This window comes from Oryx dammah, unplaced genomic scaffold, assembly GCF_014754425.2.
Source record: "Oryx dammah isolate SB20612 unplaced genomic scaffold, SCBI_Odam_1.1 HiC_scaffold_26, whole genome shotgun sequence".
Taxonomy (NCBI): Eukaryota; Metazoa; Chordata; class Mammalia; order Artiodactyla; family Bovidae; genus Oryx; species Oryx dammah.
Genome location: NW_024070210.1, coordinates 56,180,394 through 56,197,600, shown reverse-complemented (window position 1 = coordinate 56,197,600; position 17,207 = coordinate 56,180,394). Strand labels below are relative to the sequence as shown.

The following is a 17,207-nucleotide window of genomic DNA, read 5'->3' as shown; positions in this document are numbered from 1 at the left end:
GCTTGTACACTGTTTCTTCCTCCATTAGAACATAAGATCCATGAGAACAGAATGTCTTTTTTTTTTTCTTGCCGTTTCCCCAGTATCTGGGCAATGAATAAGGAACCCATATGTTTGGTCAGGCCCCTCAAGATAGCTCTTCTCTTGTTCTCTGTAAGTCCCTTGCCTGACTAGTACCTGTTTCACCTAAACCCTACACATATAGGACCGATCTTCCTAGATACTTGCCGCAGGCCCCAGCTGATGATTGTTCATATCAAAGGGTCCCTCAGGGGCATGCCCCGCCATTGGTTTCCTTGGTAACTAATGAGCCCACCTGACATCAATTCCCCTATAACTGGTCATCTCCCCTCCCCTCTCCCAAGCAGACTGCCACAATGTCCTGCCTGCTGCATACAGTGGGGTGTCACTCCAGGACCTTGCTTCAGACATGTAAGTTTCCCCTAACCATTAAACCATTGATGTCTCTGTTGCTGACTCTGGGCTCTTTCTCAGAATTAAAGCTGAGCAAGTGCAGGCCTTGTAGGCCCAGGGGGTGCAGCCCAACACCAGTGAGTAGGCATCAAGAGCCCCTTTCACAAAGAAGAAACACCTGGTCTCAGGTGGGTCAAAGGCCTTGATCTCAGCTGGTGATGGGAGTAGCCAGGGTGAATATCGCCCACCACTTCACCATTCTCCCTGCCTTCCCCCCTAACTCCCAATTTTCCCACTGTACCTGGAACCAGGAGGCTGCAGGATGACTGATGACTGAAAGCCTCTACTTTGGTGGCTAAAGGTGGGACAGCAGTGACTAAAGCTATAAAATTGAACTCAAGGTGTGTGCCCAACGTTCAAAGCTAGCAGGTAAAAATTTAACTTGGCATTGGCTTTTAATGGTTTCGTTAACCAAAGATTTAACCAGGGCTGCTGCTTTTAAGTCTTTACTTTGGGATTGTCAAATGATTTTCTTCGTTTTTGATGCATGGGAGAACGGTAGAAAACAAGCATAGCTGCAGTTTATGAAAGAATCATCAACAAGAATTTTCTAGGATCACTCAAAGCGAGTTGGGGGTGGGCACGGAGCAAAGGCTCGACTCTCTCAGGCCCAGGGTTCTACCCCTCCTCCTTCTGGCGCAGCAGGGAGGGGCTGAGGAGAGGGCTGCCCCTCACACACCTCTGGGGAGCTCCGAGTGGCCACACTTCCCCACGGGGGTGATTTAGGACACCCCCGTCCCCTTCCCTCCCCGCAGCTGCAGCCTCAGCCGCGAAGGATGGGACAGAGCCCAAGTGGAGAACCCGGGGCGCAGTGCTGGTGTTTAGCGAGAAACAATCGAGTGTTTTCCAAGCATCCGGCCATCAAATCTCGCACTCAGCCAATGTATAAAATCGTAATATGGGGTAGGCGCTCGTATCCCTGTCTTGGCTGAGGATGTGGCGGCTGTCTAGGAGCCAGCGTTCAACACAAGTAGCTCCTTCGGAGACCCGGGGCCGGTGTGCTGCCCGCGGCCCGGCGGGCCTAGCGCAAAAGCAACTTGCGGAGGGCGGCGCCGGGCGCGTGCGGGCCGCGCGGGAGCTGGTCCGGGATCATGGCCGCGCTGTGCTCGGCGCGCAGCGTCAAGCGCGGGCACGCGGCGCGCAGACGCCTCAGACCGGCCGCGCTCACGTTGCGGCAGAAGTCCACGTGCAGCGTCTGCAGCGCGCGCCCGTGCGCCGCCACGGCCGTCAGCGTGCGGTTGGTGACGCGCGCGCAGTTCTCCAGGTGCAGCGCGCGCAGGCGCGGGCAGCAGCGCAGCAGACGCGCCAGGCAGTCGTCGGTGACGTGGCCGCAGCCAGACAGCGTGACGGATGCCAGGTTGGGGCACCTGCGGAGAGAACGCGGGCCCGGGCCGAGGAGGATGCGGTTAGCCTGCCGCCCCCGGTCACGCCCCGTAGCTCCCTGGCTGGTTGGTCCCAGTGCCAACTCTGGGAGACCGCATCTTATAGAGGAGTACCGGGCCTAGCTCTTGTGGCTTAGCTGGTAAAGAATCCGCCTGCAATGCGGGAGATCTGGGTTCGATCCCTGGGTTGGGAAGATCCCCTGGAGAAGGGACGGACTACCTCCAGTATTCTGGCCTGGAGAATTCCATGGACTGTATAGTCCATGGGGTTTCAAAGAGTTGGATCCGGTTGAGCGACCTTCACTTTCATCGGACCTAGCGAGTTTCCCTTTGGGAAGTTGCCCGCGGTGACACGACCGGGATCTGAACTGGGACCCGCTTCCCTTGCTCTTCTGCTACTCCACCTCACCATACTTGGCTATGAGTGGGCTTTCAGCCCCAGGAGCACAAACCCCCGTCCTGGTGTGGACATAGGCGATGCTGGTTTCTAGGAGGGTGAGGAAAGCGGTGCATGGTGACAGCTCAAATCTAGCTTCAAGCTGAGGCCCTGGTGATCATGGTAGGACAGTACAGAGAGAGTTTCCCGTGAAGTGTCTTAGAGTCAGGCCCATTCCAACTCTTGGCCATCGGGGCCCCCACTGAGTATTGGTTCCGAGCTCTAGAGCCCTGGTTTCAGTTCAGTTGACTGAGGCAATTACTGCAACTCCGCTGGGATGCCAGCCTGCCAGAAGTCAAGATCCACAGGTAGCTAGACCCAGGCCTGTTGTGGGTACAGTCAGGGACACGGGTAGCTTGTCCAGAAAGCATGGGGGGAGGGGGGTGTCTCTGCACCAACCTTACCAGCAACTGCTTGGGGAAAAGATCTTGAGCAAAGTTGGACGTGGCTTCTTTGTGCTGCGACCTTGTCACTCTTTACCTGGTATGTGTTTGAGGTTGGCTGGGAGAGAATAATGCCCACCAGTGGGATTGTCCTGAGGACTAAATGAGATTAGAAGTGTCTGGAGTCTGTGCAGGGCCTTCTGTGGGTGCTTCTAAGCCATGTTTCCTGGGAGCAGGCAGGACCAGACTGCTTCCAGTCAAGAACCTGTCTCATGGGTGCAAGTCTTGGCTTCCTATTGCCAGAGGAAGCTGGAGCCAGGCCACAGAGGGTTTCCCTTTCCCCATCAGCCTCCCTCAATGCCCCTGGGCTGCACCTGACCGAGCCAGCTCAGCTCCCTTTGCTTTAGGAAGGAAGGAACTAAAATAGACTGGACATGGCTGCATCCACACACCAAGAACACCCCATCTTTCCTAGCTTGCACATCTTCCTTAGTCTTCATATCTGCCTTCCACCCCCAGTTTCTCGAATGAGGAAACTGGCTCAGGGAGCTCAAGTGATTTGCCTGTGACTTATTTGCTGTCTGACTCAGGACAAATACCTGAACCTTGCTGCACCACCTCTTCATCGGTCAAGTGGGAGAGAAACTGTTACCTTCGGGGTGGTGGTGAGGTTTAGGTAGGCGTTCAAGCCCCAAGGCTGTTAACATGATTCCTTCCTCTTGAGAACCTTTAGAATAACCCCGAGGCAGGAAGAAGCCAGCAAAAGAAACCATGGACTCCTTGCCCAGCCATCCTCAGCTGTCCCCAGGTGATTGCCAGATCTAGGTTTGCTGCACAGGTATCAGTACCTACTATGTGCCAGTGCTGCTGTGTCATTTAATCCAAAATTAGCCTGTGAGATAAGGCAGTTTATCCCATTTCACAGGGGAAGAAATGAAGTTGAATTAATTTAAATATTTGGGCTGGGGGGTCACATGGTCAGACAGTGGGGACTCAGCCCCAAGCCCTTTGCTTTTTTTATGACACTCATGACCCTTGCTATACCCAGACAGGTACAGTCCACACCTTGCTAGTTTGGGGGGTTATACCTGCTTCTCTTACAAGAATGGAAGAAATTTAGGGCAGACTTTTTGCCCTGTACGTATCACTTCGCTGTCTGTTTACTGGGTCTGGTTAAACCCATCAAAATGGCATGGTCTCATTAGGGACCAACCCCAAATCCATCTATTTTCTTCTATGGCCTTAAAAAAAAAAAAAAAAAAAGGAGCCACTACACTATTTGCTTCTGTTCCTTGTTAGGCTGCCAGAATACAGCAGCTGTTAAACCTGGGTGGCAACAAGCAGACTGAACCTAGTTTGTTAGTGAACGAGGGGGTCATTTCCTCAAAGGCAGGTCAGGACTGGTAAAGGCTCAGAGCGAGCCTGGCTCAGGAGGACTCTTCTTTCATGGACTGCTCTGGGCAGGAGGCTGTGGCGCTGGGAGTCTTGCCACTGTGGGGTCGATGGGTCAAATATAGGATGTATTTAGGACATACTTGTGCCAAAAATTATTCCGTCTACCTGAAGTTCAAATTTATCTGGGCCTCTTGAATCTTGATTTGCTAAAATCTGGTAATCCTAGACTGTGGCACAAGTCACACAGCCTGTCAGACTTTTGGTTTGCTCATTTGAGAACTTGGGCACTCTTTAGTTTACTGATCCTCGCAGTAACTTTTGAAGATAAGTAAGTTTCTCATAAGGAAACCATTGTCTGCACCCTTGCTGGAGCCTGGATTGGTTCATCTAACCCAGAGCCGAGCAGCCTAACCCTCCTTCAGCTGCACTTCACAGGTCTTGGGGTTTGCTTGCCAGGAGCAAAGTCAAGGGGGTGAGCTGATTGCTGAATCTTGAAGCCTTTTCCTGGGGCCTGACACTGAAAATGAAGGCCCAGCTGGACCCACCCAGCCCTTAATGGCTGCCAGGGGGGACAGCTGCCAGAAGCACAGGGAGAGGCTGAAGTCTAGTTCTTCCTCTCAGCTGAAGCAGCTCCAGGACCTGAGGCTAAGAGGAAGATTGGCACCCTTTCCCCCCCATAATTCTGTCCATCCTGGGGAGACTGCGTAGTGGGTGGGCCTGGAGAGTCTGCCTTGGGCCTAGTCTGAGGCTCCCCGAAGCAGAGACGTCTTGGTCTCATAATTTACTCTTCCCAGACCCCCAGGAGCCTCCCAGAGCTCTAGATGCCAGCGCTGCTCAGGAGGCGGCCTACCTGTCGCACACCTGGAGGAGGAAATCATTGACTAGGCTCTCGTGCCGGCTGCAGATGTTCCTCTGGAGGGCGCTCTTGAGCCAGTCCTCGATGCTGCACACCTGCACGCGGCTGGAGTGCCAGCAGATGGAGAGGCTCCTGAGTGCCGGGCTCAGGAGGAAGTTGTCCTTCTTGAGTTCTGTGAGGGAACGAAAGTGCAGCAGGGGCCACAGTGCAGGGTCCTCAAACACGTCCTGGAGCTGGGGGCAGGTCCTGGCAAGGTTCTTCCTACTGTCCTTGTCCAGGAAGGAGAAGAGGTGCAGCAGGCACTCCCGGTTGAGCTGGGTGATGTGCATGGTACGCAGTGGCCACACCGAGTGTGGCTGGAGCCCGGGACCTGACCTACCTCCAGCTGCTCCTCCCCAGCTCTGGGCTGGTGGACATATATGGTTGAAGAATGGTGTTTATTTTTGGCCAACAACTGGTGCTGGCGCTCTGAGGAGGAGGGAAGCCCAGACCCAGACATACGTGCGGCAGTCTGTGGCTCGGCATATGTTTTCAGCAGAAAAGCAGCATATTGAAGTTCAATAGCCTCCTTAAAGGGGATTTCTTTCCTTTTAGCTGACAATGGTGTTAGGCAGAGAGCTCTTTTGGCATTTTCATTCGAGGTGCTGGCTGGACCACCTTTGTCCGGGCTTGCAGTCTCTACTCACTGGGAGGGACTCTAATTGTAAATAGTATCTGGTTTTATTTCCTGGGACATCAATATGAGTCTTCGGATCTACTTTCAATATGAAGAAACCTGCTGTCTATGAAGAACTAAAGGTGATGGTTTTATGCTCGAAGGTGTAAGCAGAAGCTGTGGTCGATGCCCCTTTTCTGTATTATTTTGTTCCATAGTGGTTTCCAGCCTAGGCTGAGCTACCTTCAAATCCTGCTGCCCCCCTCCAAGCAGAGGGATTTCCCAGTTGGCTCTGTTTTTACCCTGAGCTTTTTCATAAGAGATTTGTGTTAAGTAGCTTCTCGCTCTCCAGGGTTCTTCTGTGTGTGTGTCACATTTTAAACTTGTTTACTTGGCTTTACATTTTTGCAGTTACATGTCCTGCTGTATCTAATCTATGTTTCCCCAAGTGCCAGGATGTAACTCTTAATACAAAACTGCTTGAAGCAATTATAAGTTGAAGTATTTCACTCTTGCCCTCTAAGGCAGCCACACATCCTCCTCGTGAATGTGAGTAGTTTAGTTCCCGGCAGTTAAGCTGCTAGGTAGATTGCCTGGAGATTTCATTCATGAGTTCTCCCTTCCTAACACAAAACTGAGATTTCTTAATCTGTGGATCCATTTTCTAGTACCGCTTCGCTCCCAGTCCTTCACCAGACCCTACTGTATTTCCCCTCCTGTGAACTCCTATGTCTGTGTCTCCTATGTCTTGCTTGGTTTGGGGGCTGCAGTCGTGAGAAGAGAACCATTGTTTCTCTGCTAGACGAGGCCCCCTCAGTGGTTACTGTTGGTTCCTTTTCCCACATAATTAGAATCAGGAGGAATGGGAATACTGTTTCCACTTGTGTGGATGAAGCACACGTGCCAGGACCCTCTTCTGGATCTGAGGCTCGGTCAGACCTGGTGCAGCTTTGCCTGTAAAAGCAGAATGCAGCCGAGGGGTGAGAGTAGCCACTGTGGCCCGCTCCTGTGCTTTGAGGAGCCAGGCTCAGTGGTCCCCTGTGCCCAGGTTACCCCACCACTGCCAAGGTCACATGGAAAGCGTGGCTTTTCTTAAAAACAACATACATCAAGGAATAGCCAAAAGCAAGATGTATTTCTCAAGGAAAGGGTTACTAGGAACTGCTCATATTTCACACAAATCATTTTAATTGTTCAAATGACAGCTGACAGCCAGAGTCCCTCTTTGGGCTCTAGTTAAACTAATTTAAAAGGTACTGCTGCACCACAGGTGTGTTTACTGGAAAGCCTTTAGGATTTCCCTCCTGAATCCTTTCCAAACCAGTACTTTTAAGAGGGCTGATCCCTGGAAAGAGTTGGTTCTTTCACCTTCTTAAAGGCAGAGTAGCGTAAGCATGCCAGGCACAGGGGAGAGTCATTTTGGTTCCTTGTGTCTCCCAAGCTATACTTCAGCAGCTCTGCTTGAGCAGCAAATATGGGCAGCGCTGGGCCACTTCGCTGCTCCTCACATGGGGTGGTAGCAGGCACCCCAGAATATAGGGTGGGTCCACAGGCATGCCTGCCTGCAGGGAGGGCTGTGGCTCACAGCCGGGTGTTCTGACAGCTGTTCCTCCAAGCTCCTCCCTTTCTGCCCCGTGGAGCTCAGCTCCTCCACAGCCTCTGACCAGCAGGGCTGCCAAAAGGAAACGTGCGATTTGGGAACTGGAGGCAAAACCGTTTGGGCTGCAGGCATCTCTGTCTTCAGTTTTAGAAGACTGATAGAAACAGGCAAATGAGTAACAGAAAAACGATGGGTGTGGACACAGGGTGGTTCTCAAAGGAGCTTACTGTTAAGCAGGTATTGACTTTAACAGCGGCACTTGTTTCCCTGGATCAGCCCTCTAAAAACAGCGGCACTTTGATCCTTCGCTCAGAGCCCCAAACCTGGTTCCTCAGGGTAGTCTGGTTCTGACGGAGGCAAGCAGACCTCATTCTTATAAAATCAGCGTCACCAGGAAGGACAGGACGAAGTCACGCAGTGCGGGTGAGCTCCCTCGGGACCTGACTGTGCCACTGGATGACCTGCTGCCACCAGCCCTGCCCTCCAGGTCATTCTGTCTGGGCTCGAGTGTACCAGCAGCCCCAGGTGAGGAGGGGTTCGTAAAACTCTGCTACCTGTTGACTCATTCCAAAGGCCCGTAGCTTGAGCAAGTGCATCATCACTTAGCTCCACTGAGAGAGGTTCAGAAATAATAGTCAAAAGGGAAGAGACCAGATCTTTAATGATACTTTCCATGAAATAGTTCAGGTTGGTGAAGCAGAAAAGGGCTGTGATTACATCAGTCACTTGCACAAGTAATCCTCTCAGCATCATACAAACTAGGTTTCAGTGGAAATGATTACCTCTCACACAACCAACACTCGCAGAGGGAAGTCTGAAGTCCATCGCAGTCAGACCTGGGGGGAAGGTCCTCACCCAGCGAGGTGATGCAGACCTTGGACACAGCATGACGCCACCTACTCCCATGCCTTCCTGCGCTGGGGGCACCCTCCCGCGGCCACGCTCTGGCCCACTCTTGTCTGTTCCTGGCTGCAGAAACAAACTGCTCAGGAGCTTCTCCAGGGCCCACGAGAAGAGGCCACTTCAGCTACAAAGGGAACGTGAGAGTTTAGGGGACGGTAGAGGTGGAAGTGGGATAAGTATATCTAAACAGACATATGTACACACACTAAGCCAATGAAGGAGAGGTTTGGCTTTAAGAAATAAATATGTCCCCAACCCTAGAAACCAAGCTGCTGAGTAGGTTCCATGGGTGAGATACACATTTAACACTTAACCAGGGCCCATACACTTTACTGGTTTAATTCTATTACATTTGTCATCACTAGACACTGAGTAGAATACAGTGGATAAGCAAAGGTTTTCTCCACCATGGAGAGAGATTTGTGTTGCCACAAACTGTTTCTTTCACCCACCTGTGTGGGAGGACTTCTGAGGAAGCTTTGTTCCGAGGAGCCCTGTGCCTCAGCGCGAGGCCCTGCCTCAGCACTGCTCTCTGAGTGGGAAGCCACACGTGCTAGAGGCAACACGGCGCCAGGGAACAGCCCTGAAGAGCACGAAGGTCAGCTTTCGAAGGAGGCGTGATAAGGCTGCACAGTTAAATTTTCAAAATAGAAACAGGCACATTCACATCACTGATGTTCAAGTGCACAGTTCACATGGATCCAGTCGCTTTTCCAAAGAACCTTCATGGTATCCTTCAGGCATGTCTGCTTTAGTAAAATGAAGACAGAAACACTGCAAAATTCAAGAGAGGAGGTGTGTTCATCTCCTAGGCCAACAGTGTTGCCTGTGTGAGGACCACTTTCCCCAACACAGTAGTCTAGTCTGTTGTAAGTTCCATTTGGTAGAAAGGCCATTTTCCTCCATCAACACTGCTCGAGGCTTTCTTGTTGGAATTATAACTGCTGCCCACGCAGTGATCTAAGTGCAAATGTTAGAAGTTACAGCTGTGTATCTTCTAAGCAAAAGAGACTGGATTCATAGGAGCGAGGTCAGAGGAGATGCACATTTCTAGTTCAGTGACGTGATATTAATATACTGATACAGTAGATCAAATTGTGAGACTGTCATTTCTGCAGTTCAAAAAGTTGTTCCTTGACGTATGTAATTTACCATTGTAAACTGTTTTACATACATGTTTTCCTCTTGGTTTTATCTTCTGGGCTCTCTAAGTTGTAAGATTACATGGTGGCAAAGCTTTTTTCTCTGCAGTGAAACTAGGCCAGCAGTGTCAGAGAGCTCCGCACACAGGTGGACCGTCCAGCCCTGGGTGGTCCTGTGCCGAGTGGCTGCTGAGAGCTTCAACCATGACCAGTGTGACTGAAGAACTGAGTTTTCAATATATTTTTAATTAAAATCAACACTTAACTATACGTGGCCAGTGACCACTGTATTGGACAGTAGACATTCAGACATAATTTGCTCCTAGTTATTTTAAACGGTTTAGCAGGTGTGTTCTGCTCTGAGAAACTGTAGGATTTTTCCAGCTAATATTAAAGTGGGAATGGAGCAGCTCTGCTCCCACAGCTTCAAATATCCAAGCTAGGGGGAGTGCCACTCAACTTTCTTTTACATCCATACACTTAAAATCTGGACCATTTTTTTCTAACAGAAAAAAATAATATGAGAAAGTCTGATTGGCTAGCTTAACATAAACTAACTGCATTCTGCTGCCCCGTAACAACTTGTAGAGAACTGGGATGGGAGGAAAATACCGACGAACAAGGAGCTAACATGAAAATGGGCGTGTTCCTCTCACACAGGCCCAGCCGGAGCTCCCTCCTCCTCTCACTAATTTGTACGTTGTGCACCAGCACCCCAAGATCAGCAAGCTGGCTGAAACACCTCTGGAAAGCACAGAACCCCAAGACCAGCAGGCTGGCTTGAAAACACTTCTGGAAAGCACAGGAAGCTTCATTAGATGGGATTCTGGTTCCAGATTTCAATTTGAATTAAAGCTAAGTAGTGCTGGTGCCTACCCACTCCAGTGTTCTTGCCTGGAGAATCCCAGGGATGGGGGAGCCTGGTGGGCTGCTGTCTATGGGGTCGCACAGAGTTGGACACGACTGAAGCGACTTAGCAGCAGCAGTGCTGGTGCCTACTTTTCTTGAAAACAATTTTAAAAGTCTGCTAACCTAAACAAGAAAAACTCTACTTATTCAAAGTGAAGCTATTTTCATTTGCTCTGCTATGAGGATAGGCCAGTGAGAGCTTTAAAGAGTTGTTAAAACTTAAAGACTTTAGTTTCCTCCTGTGGACTCCAGTGTTACCCGAAGTTTAGGTGACGGTCAGAATCAGCTTTGGAAGGTAGCATCTCAACCTCTGGTGGCTAAGTAAGAAGTAGGACTAGAGTGGACATGCAGTTAATCCCAGTGCTACAACCAATGGGGGAATTAGGTGCTGACTCAAAAAGGCAAACAGGACACTACAGTTTCTTCACACTGCATAAATAACGCTTGGATAACATGTAGCTGAGTCACAGAATTTCTGAAACACTTTTAAGTGTATTTGGTCTTATTTGGACTGTTCAGTACCCCTATCTCATCTATGAAAGTGCCCCCAAACCAAAAAAAAAAAAAGTAATTCTTGAATTTGCAATGTAGGTACAACTGAATCGACCGATTTATTTAGTTAGTGCTGATAAACAGCACCTTTGAGAGAGAGCAAGAGCAGCAGTCACCTGGTCTATTTAATGATGCCCTTCCTGTTCTCTTTTACAAGCAGAAAGAATGATTACTGAGCAGTCACTCAACTCTCGTGAGCCACAAATTTATGTGCACACATGATACTTGGTTTAGAGCCAGCCTGATCTCCCTTGGATCTGTGAGAAGGCAGCAGGTGGTTACATTGCTCTTCACAATCGGGAACATTTCTCGCTTTCAGCATATGAGAGTAACAAAGCATTGATGTAAATGTGCCTCAAAGTGAGAACTGAACATTAATATAAAAAAGTCAAATAGAACTAAGTTCTTGAAACTACATATAAAAACTGAATTATTACAACTAAAGCAGCAAATCAAAATATCTGCTGAGGTTTTCTGGTAGAACTAAAAAAAAAATTAGTTGGTGCCCATGTTCAATAAGTCACTACCATTGACAAAATAAAACTAAACCCAAAACAGGAAACTGAAAAGTGCATAATGAAATTAACTCTTGGATCAAGTATTTATGGAAAATTGGAAATGTCTGTCCGGTATAGTTGACGAATAATGATTTGGAGGAGGTATTAAAGTTTGTCCGATCCAGCTTTGGCCTGGCGTTCCACATAAAAAAGGATGTAGGCCTTGGCCTTCACCACGGTGTCTTCATCAGTCAGTGTTACAGTACTGTCATTGAAATGGAACCAGCGACCTTCATGAGTTGCGTATGCTGTGTAATGTCCAGAACCAACCCTGTAAAGAAAGGTCAAATGATCAAAGAAAAAGTCTACAGAAGTCACACAAGAATCCGTGCAACCATATAAAATATCAGAAGGACAATAAATTTTAATAAGTACTGTGTGGAATAAATTCTAGAGATCTGTAGTTTAAGACAGTTGATTAAGCTCACGTTTATCCTCTTGAAACCCATCGAAATGACAAGGACCACAGTGACCCTGGAAAGCAGGGAAGAGTGCCAGGGACTGACCAGAGCTGACGATTTTCTGGGACACACAGAGCTGTGTTCACACGGCACTGGATCAACAGAAACTAAACATCAAAGGAGCCTAACAAGCAGAGGCCAAGGCCTATGGAAACGTGGAAAACTTAGGACCAGATTTCCCATCAGTCGTAGAAGAAACCTGAGCACAGGACAGAAATCTGCCTCCAGGGAAGCACTTTCTTTCCGACTTTGACCATCAAAGGCTTTTCTTTCTCAGCATGACCCCCCACTCTCACATGGAGCCCCAGAGTCAGTCCTCCTGGTTAGGAGAAAGCTTGTAGACAGAACAAGACCTTCACAAACTGCTAGAAAGACCACTAAAACATTTCATGAGCTGAAGACACCAGACTAAGAGTATCCCTGTCAACTACCAAACAAATACATCTCAAGTAATTTCTTAAGTCCAAAGAAAAAAACAAGCAAATGAGAATCAGACGTGTAATGGACTTATCATTTATAACTATGAATGGTGAGGTCAATAGAACAATGTCTACAAAGTTCAGAGGGAAGAGGATTTTCAACATGGATAGTGGCTTGCCAAGTCTGAAGCTAAAACTAACATCCTCAAGCAGATCAGAAAAAGGAAGGAATACACCCCTAATACAGGCTTTCAAGGGAAAAAAGTAATCAAGAATGTTATATAACAAAGTAAGAAATGTACCTTTAAAGTAGAGAACATGAAGTTTATTCTAAATAATACCTGTTTCCATTTAAATATCAATTGGCCAAGGAAATCAGCAGTCTTTTGGAGTAATGACTACTCAGGATTTTGTGGACAATAGACTAGTTGTGAATGCTGGGCTCAAATGAACCTTTCTCCATTTTGCTTTCGTGTGCCTTCTCTTCATGCTTTGCAACCTATCTCAGGAATAGTCTTTCTCACCAAGACTGAAGGAAAGTTCTACCAGTCACTCAGTCATGTCCAACTCTTTGCAACTCCATGAACTGCAGCATGCCTGGCTTCCCTATCCTTCACTATCTCCTGGAGTTTGCTCAAACTCATGTCCATTAAGTCAGTGATGCCATCCAACCATCTCATATCTGTTGTCCCCTTCTCTTGCCCTCAATCTTCCCTAGCATCAGGGTCTTTTCCAGTGAGTCAGTTCTTTGTATCAGGTGGCCAAAGAATTGGGAGTTTCAACTTCAGCATCAGTCATTCCAGTGAATATTCAGCGTTTATTTCCTTTAGGATTGACTGCTTTGATTTCCCTGCTGTCCAAGGGACTCTCAGAGAGTCTTCTCCAGCACCACAGTTCAAAAGCATCAATTCTTTGGTGCTCAGCCTTGTTTATGGTCCAGCTTTCACATCTGTACATGACTACTGGAAAAACCATAGCTTTGACTATACAGAGTTTTGTTGGCAAAGCGACGTCTCTGCTTTTTAATACACTCTCTAGGTTGATCACAGCTTTTCTTCCAAGGAGCAAGCATCTTTAAATTTCATTGCTGCAGTAACCATCTACTGTGATTCTGGAGCCCAAGAAAATAAAGTCTGTCACTATTTCCATTTTTTCCCCATCTATCTGCCATGAAGTAATGGGACCGGATGCCATGATCTTCGTTTTCTGAATGTTGAGTTTTAAGCCAGGTTTTTCACTCTCCTCTTTCACCTTCAAGAGGCTCTTTAGTTCCTTTTCACTTTTTGCCATAAGGATGGTATCATTTGCATATCTGAGGTTGTTGTTATTTCTCCAGGCAATCTTGATTCCAGGCTGGGCTTCATCCAGCCCAGCATTTTGCATGATGTACTCTGCATACAAGTTAAATAAACAGGGTGACAACATACCAGTCTTGACGTACTCCTCTCCCAATTTTGAACCAGTCAGTTGTTCCATGTCCAGTTCTAACTGTTGCTTCTTGACCTGCATACAGGTTTCTCAGGAGGCAGGTAAGGTGGTCTGGTATTCCCATCTCTTGAAGAATTTTCCGCAGTTTGTTGTGATCCACACAGTCAAAGGCTTTAATGTAGTCAATGAAGCAGTAGTAGATGTTTTTCTGGAACTCGCTTGCTTTTTCTATGATCCAACGGATGCTGTCAATTTGATCTTTGGTTCCTCTGCCTTTTCCAAATCCAGCTTGTACAACTGGATAGTCTTGGTTCACGTATTGTTGAAGCTTAGCTTGAAGGATTTTGAGCATTATCCTACCATGTGAAATGAGCACAATTGTGTGGTAGTTTGAGCATTCTTTGGCATTGCCCTTCTTTGGGACTGTAATGAAAACTGACCTTTTCCAGTCCTGTGGCCACTGCTGAGTTTTCCAAATTTGCTGCCATACTGAGTGCAACACTTTCAGAGCATCATCTTTTAGGATTTGAAATAGCTCAGCTGGAATTCCATCACCTCCACTAGCTTTGTTCTTAGTAATGCTTCCTAAGGCCCACTTGACTTCACACTCTAGGATGCCTGGCTCTGGGTGAATGATCACACCATTGTGATTGTCCAGGTCATTAATACCATTTTTGTACAGTTCTTCTTTGCATTCTTGCCACCTCTTCTTAATATCTTCTGCTTCCCTTAGGACCATACCATTTCTGTCCTTTATCGAGCCCATCTTTGCATGAAATGTTCCATTGGTATCTCAAATTTTCTTGAAGAAATCTCTAGTCTTTCCCATTCTATTGTTCTCCTCTATTTCTCTGCATTGCTCGCGTAAGAAGGCCTTCTCTCTCCTTGCTATTCTTTGGAACTCTGCACTCAGACAGGTGTATCTTTCTCTTTCTCCTTTGCCTTTGCCTCTCTCCTTTTCTCAGCTGTCTGTAAGGCCTCCCCAGACAGCCATTTTGCCTTGTTACGTTTCTTTTTCTTGGGGATGGTTTTGATCACTGCCTCCTGTACAATGACAGTTCTTCAGGCACTCTGTCCAGATCTAATCCCCTGACTCTATTTGTCAATTCCACTGCAAGGGATTTGATTTAGGTCATACCTGAATGGTCTAGTAGTTGTCCCTACTTATTTCAGTTTAAGTCTGAATTATGCAATAAGAAGCTCATGATCTGAGCCACAGTCAGCTCTCAGTCTTGTTTTTGCTGTTTAGAGCTTCTCTATCTTCAGCTGCAAAGAATATAATCAATCTGATTTTAGGACTGACCATCTGGTGATGTCCATGTGTAGAGTTGTCTCTTATGCTGTTGGAAGAGGATGTTTGCTATGACCAGAGCGTTCTCTTGACAAAACTGTTGGCCTTTGCTCTGGTTCATTTTGTGCTCCAAAGCCAACTCTGACTGTTATTCCTGGTATCTCTTGACTTTCTACTTTTGCATTCCAGTTCCCTATGATGAAAAGGACATCTTTTGGTGTTAGTTCTAGAAGGTCTTACATGTCTTCGTAGAACCGTTCAACTTCATCTTTTCCAGCGTTAGTGGTTGGGACATAGACTTGGATTACTGTGATTTGAATGGTTTGCCTTGGAAACTAACCGAGATCATTCTGTCATTTTTGAGATTGCACCCAAGTACGGCATCTTGGACTCTTGTTGACTATGAGGGCTATTCCATTTCTTCTAAGGGGTTCTTGCCCACAGTAATAGATATAATGATCATCTGAATTAAATTTGTCTATTTTTGTCCATTTTAGTGAATGAATCTGAATCTGTTGTAGAGGGAGCTGGGAGAGAGTTACTGAGAGTGGTACACAACTGCAGGTCTTTACTGCCCTATTCCCAACCCCGAGAGAGCCCGCTGGCATACTCACCCAGAGCCATGGTGCACCACCACAGCAGCGAGGTCGTACAGGCAGTTCTCTGGGCCACTGTTCTCGGGCTACAGATCAGGGGAGAAGGTATCCCAGGACTGAGTTAGGAGCAGTGGTCAATGACATCAGCATCTCCCTACCTCAATGACCTCCACCCGCTCTCCATGAAGACTTGATTTTACTAACAAATGTAATTACGTTACCTCTAGTAAGTAGCATTTCATGTCTAGGCCTCGAAGGGGAAATTCTACATATGTATCAACTTTGTTTCTTAAATATGCTGTCCAATGAAATCTTTTCAAATGTAAGCATAGCACCTGGATGAGAAATAAAGACAAAAACTATAAACAAGCACTTAATTTACCTTTCAGTCAAAATTAACTACTTGATGGTACTAATATCTCTTAGATAATATTTTAGGCAGTCTGTCAGTTTTTCTTTTGATCTTGATATTGGTTTCTTCCATGAATACCTTTTTATGATACTGTGATTTATGTGTTTAGTTTTGTCTCCTTTCCTGACACAAGATCCTAAAAGCCTTGAAATTTCCCAAGTGAAGAGAGCCACACAGAGTGACCTTTTGTTAGTGAGGTATGGGAGCTTGTTGCCAAGAGAACCAATCAAGAAATTGAGTTAAAACTTTTCAGTCCTACCTCCCTGACCCCCAAGAGGGGAGAGGGACTGGAGGCTGAACGATCAGCAATGGTCAGTGATTTAATCAGTCGTGTCTGGGTAATGAAGCCCAAAGGACAAGGTTTGGAGCGCTTCCAGGTTGGGGAACCAGAGCTCTCCCACATGCCACCATGCAAGGCCCCAAATTCCATGAGGACAGAAACTCCTTTGTTCAGGACTTTGCCCTTTCTGTCTCTTCATCTGGTTGTTGATTTGTATCCTTTAACATATTTTGTCGTGAATTGATAATCTGGTGAGCAGACAGGTTTCCTGGGTCTGTGAGCTGCTGTAGCAAATTAATGGAACCCAAGAAGGGACAAGGGTCATGGGGACCTCTGATTTCTACCTGGTCAGTCACAAGGAGGAGTGACAATGGGGACACGTGACTGATGTCTGCAGTCCAAGCAAGGAGTCGCAGGAGCCCTCAGTTTGCAGTTTGTCCCTTCAGAAGCCTAAGCCCAAAGTAACAGCCTGGGTTTGTGATGGTGTCTGATGTGGAGGGCGATCTTGTGGGGCTGAGCCCCTTCACCCTGTGGAATCTGGTGCTCTCTCTGAGTAAAGAGTGTCAGAATGGAGTTGAATTGTATGTAGGACACCCATGGTGTCACAGAACTGCATGTTGGTGGTGTGGTGGGGAAACCCCACCCGTCACGCTCTGTAAATAGTGATCAGGATATATTTACTTATGAATTCATAAAGGGCTTAGTTTTATTGAAAACCCTAGAGACCAATGCAGAACAGATTATATAAATATAAAATTAGAAAAGTAATTTGTCTTCCAACCAATCGTAAGCATTTTCCCCCTCAAAACTGCATTCTACCGGGAAATGCAGCGCTTACCCTAGGCAGCTTCTGAATCCAAAACTTCTTAGTGGACTTCTGCTTCTTCTTGCACTTGTGGCACATATATAACTCTGTCTCATCAAGTTCTTCTAAGTCAGTAAAACTGCGAAGACAATCTGGAACAAAATTGATTTTGGCAGCATTAAATGACGATGCCTTTCATAGAGGAAGTGTACTGTAGGAAAAAAAAGACTGTGAACTTTGAAAGTGAACAATTTGGGTTCAGATCTCAGCT

General features: G+C 47.2%; 2 protein-coding genes across 5 annotated transcripts in view; both read right to left on the bottom strand.

The window, feature by feature from the left end:
* Positions 1 to 850: 850 nt before the first annotated feature.
* On the bottom strand, positions 851 to 5,394 carry FBXL22 (F-box and leucine rich repeat protein 22). The gene is made up of 2 exons (XM_040226707.1): positions 4,921 to 5,394; positions 851 to 1,841 (listed from the first exon to the last, which is right to left on the bottom strand). Exons 1-2 carry the CDS (start codon positions 5,253 to 5,255, stop codon positions 1,496 to 1,498), a joined length of 681 nt encoding a protein of 226 aa, XP_040082641.1. The 5' UTR covers positions 5,256 to 5,394; the 3' UTR covers positions 851 to 1,495.
* A 2,430-nt stretch (positions 5,395 to 7,824) lies between these two features.
* Positions 7,825 to 17,207, bottom strand: part of USP3 (ubiquitin specific peptidase 3) — a 92,946-nt gene continuing 83,563 nt past the window's right edge. For all 4 annotated transcript variants that reach the window (XM_040226703.1, XM_040226706.1, XM_040226705.1 and 1 more), the window contains 4 exons: positions 16,970 to 17,088; positions 15,661 to 15,774; positions 15,458 to 15,525; positions 7,825 to 11,515 (listed from right to left, as the gene is read on the bottom strand). In XM_040226703.1, the coding sequence (XP_040082637.1) occupies positions 11,350 to 11,515; positions 15,458 to 15,525; positions 15,661 to 15,774; positions 16,970 to 17,088 (467 nt within the window). In that variant the 3' untranslated portion in view covers positions 7,825 to 11,349. The remainder of the gene's footprint in view (positions 11,516 to 15,457; positions 15,526 to 15,660; positions 15,775 to 16,969; positions 17,089 to 17,207) is intronic.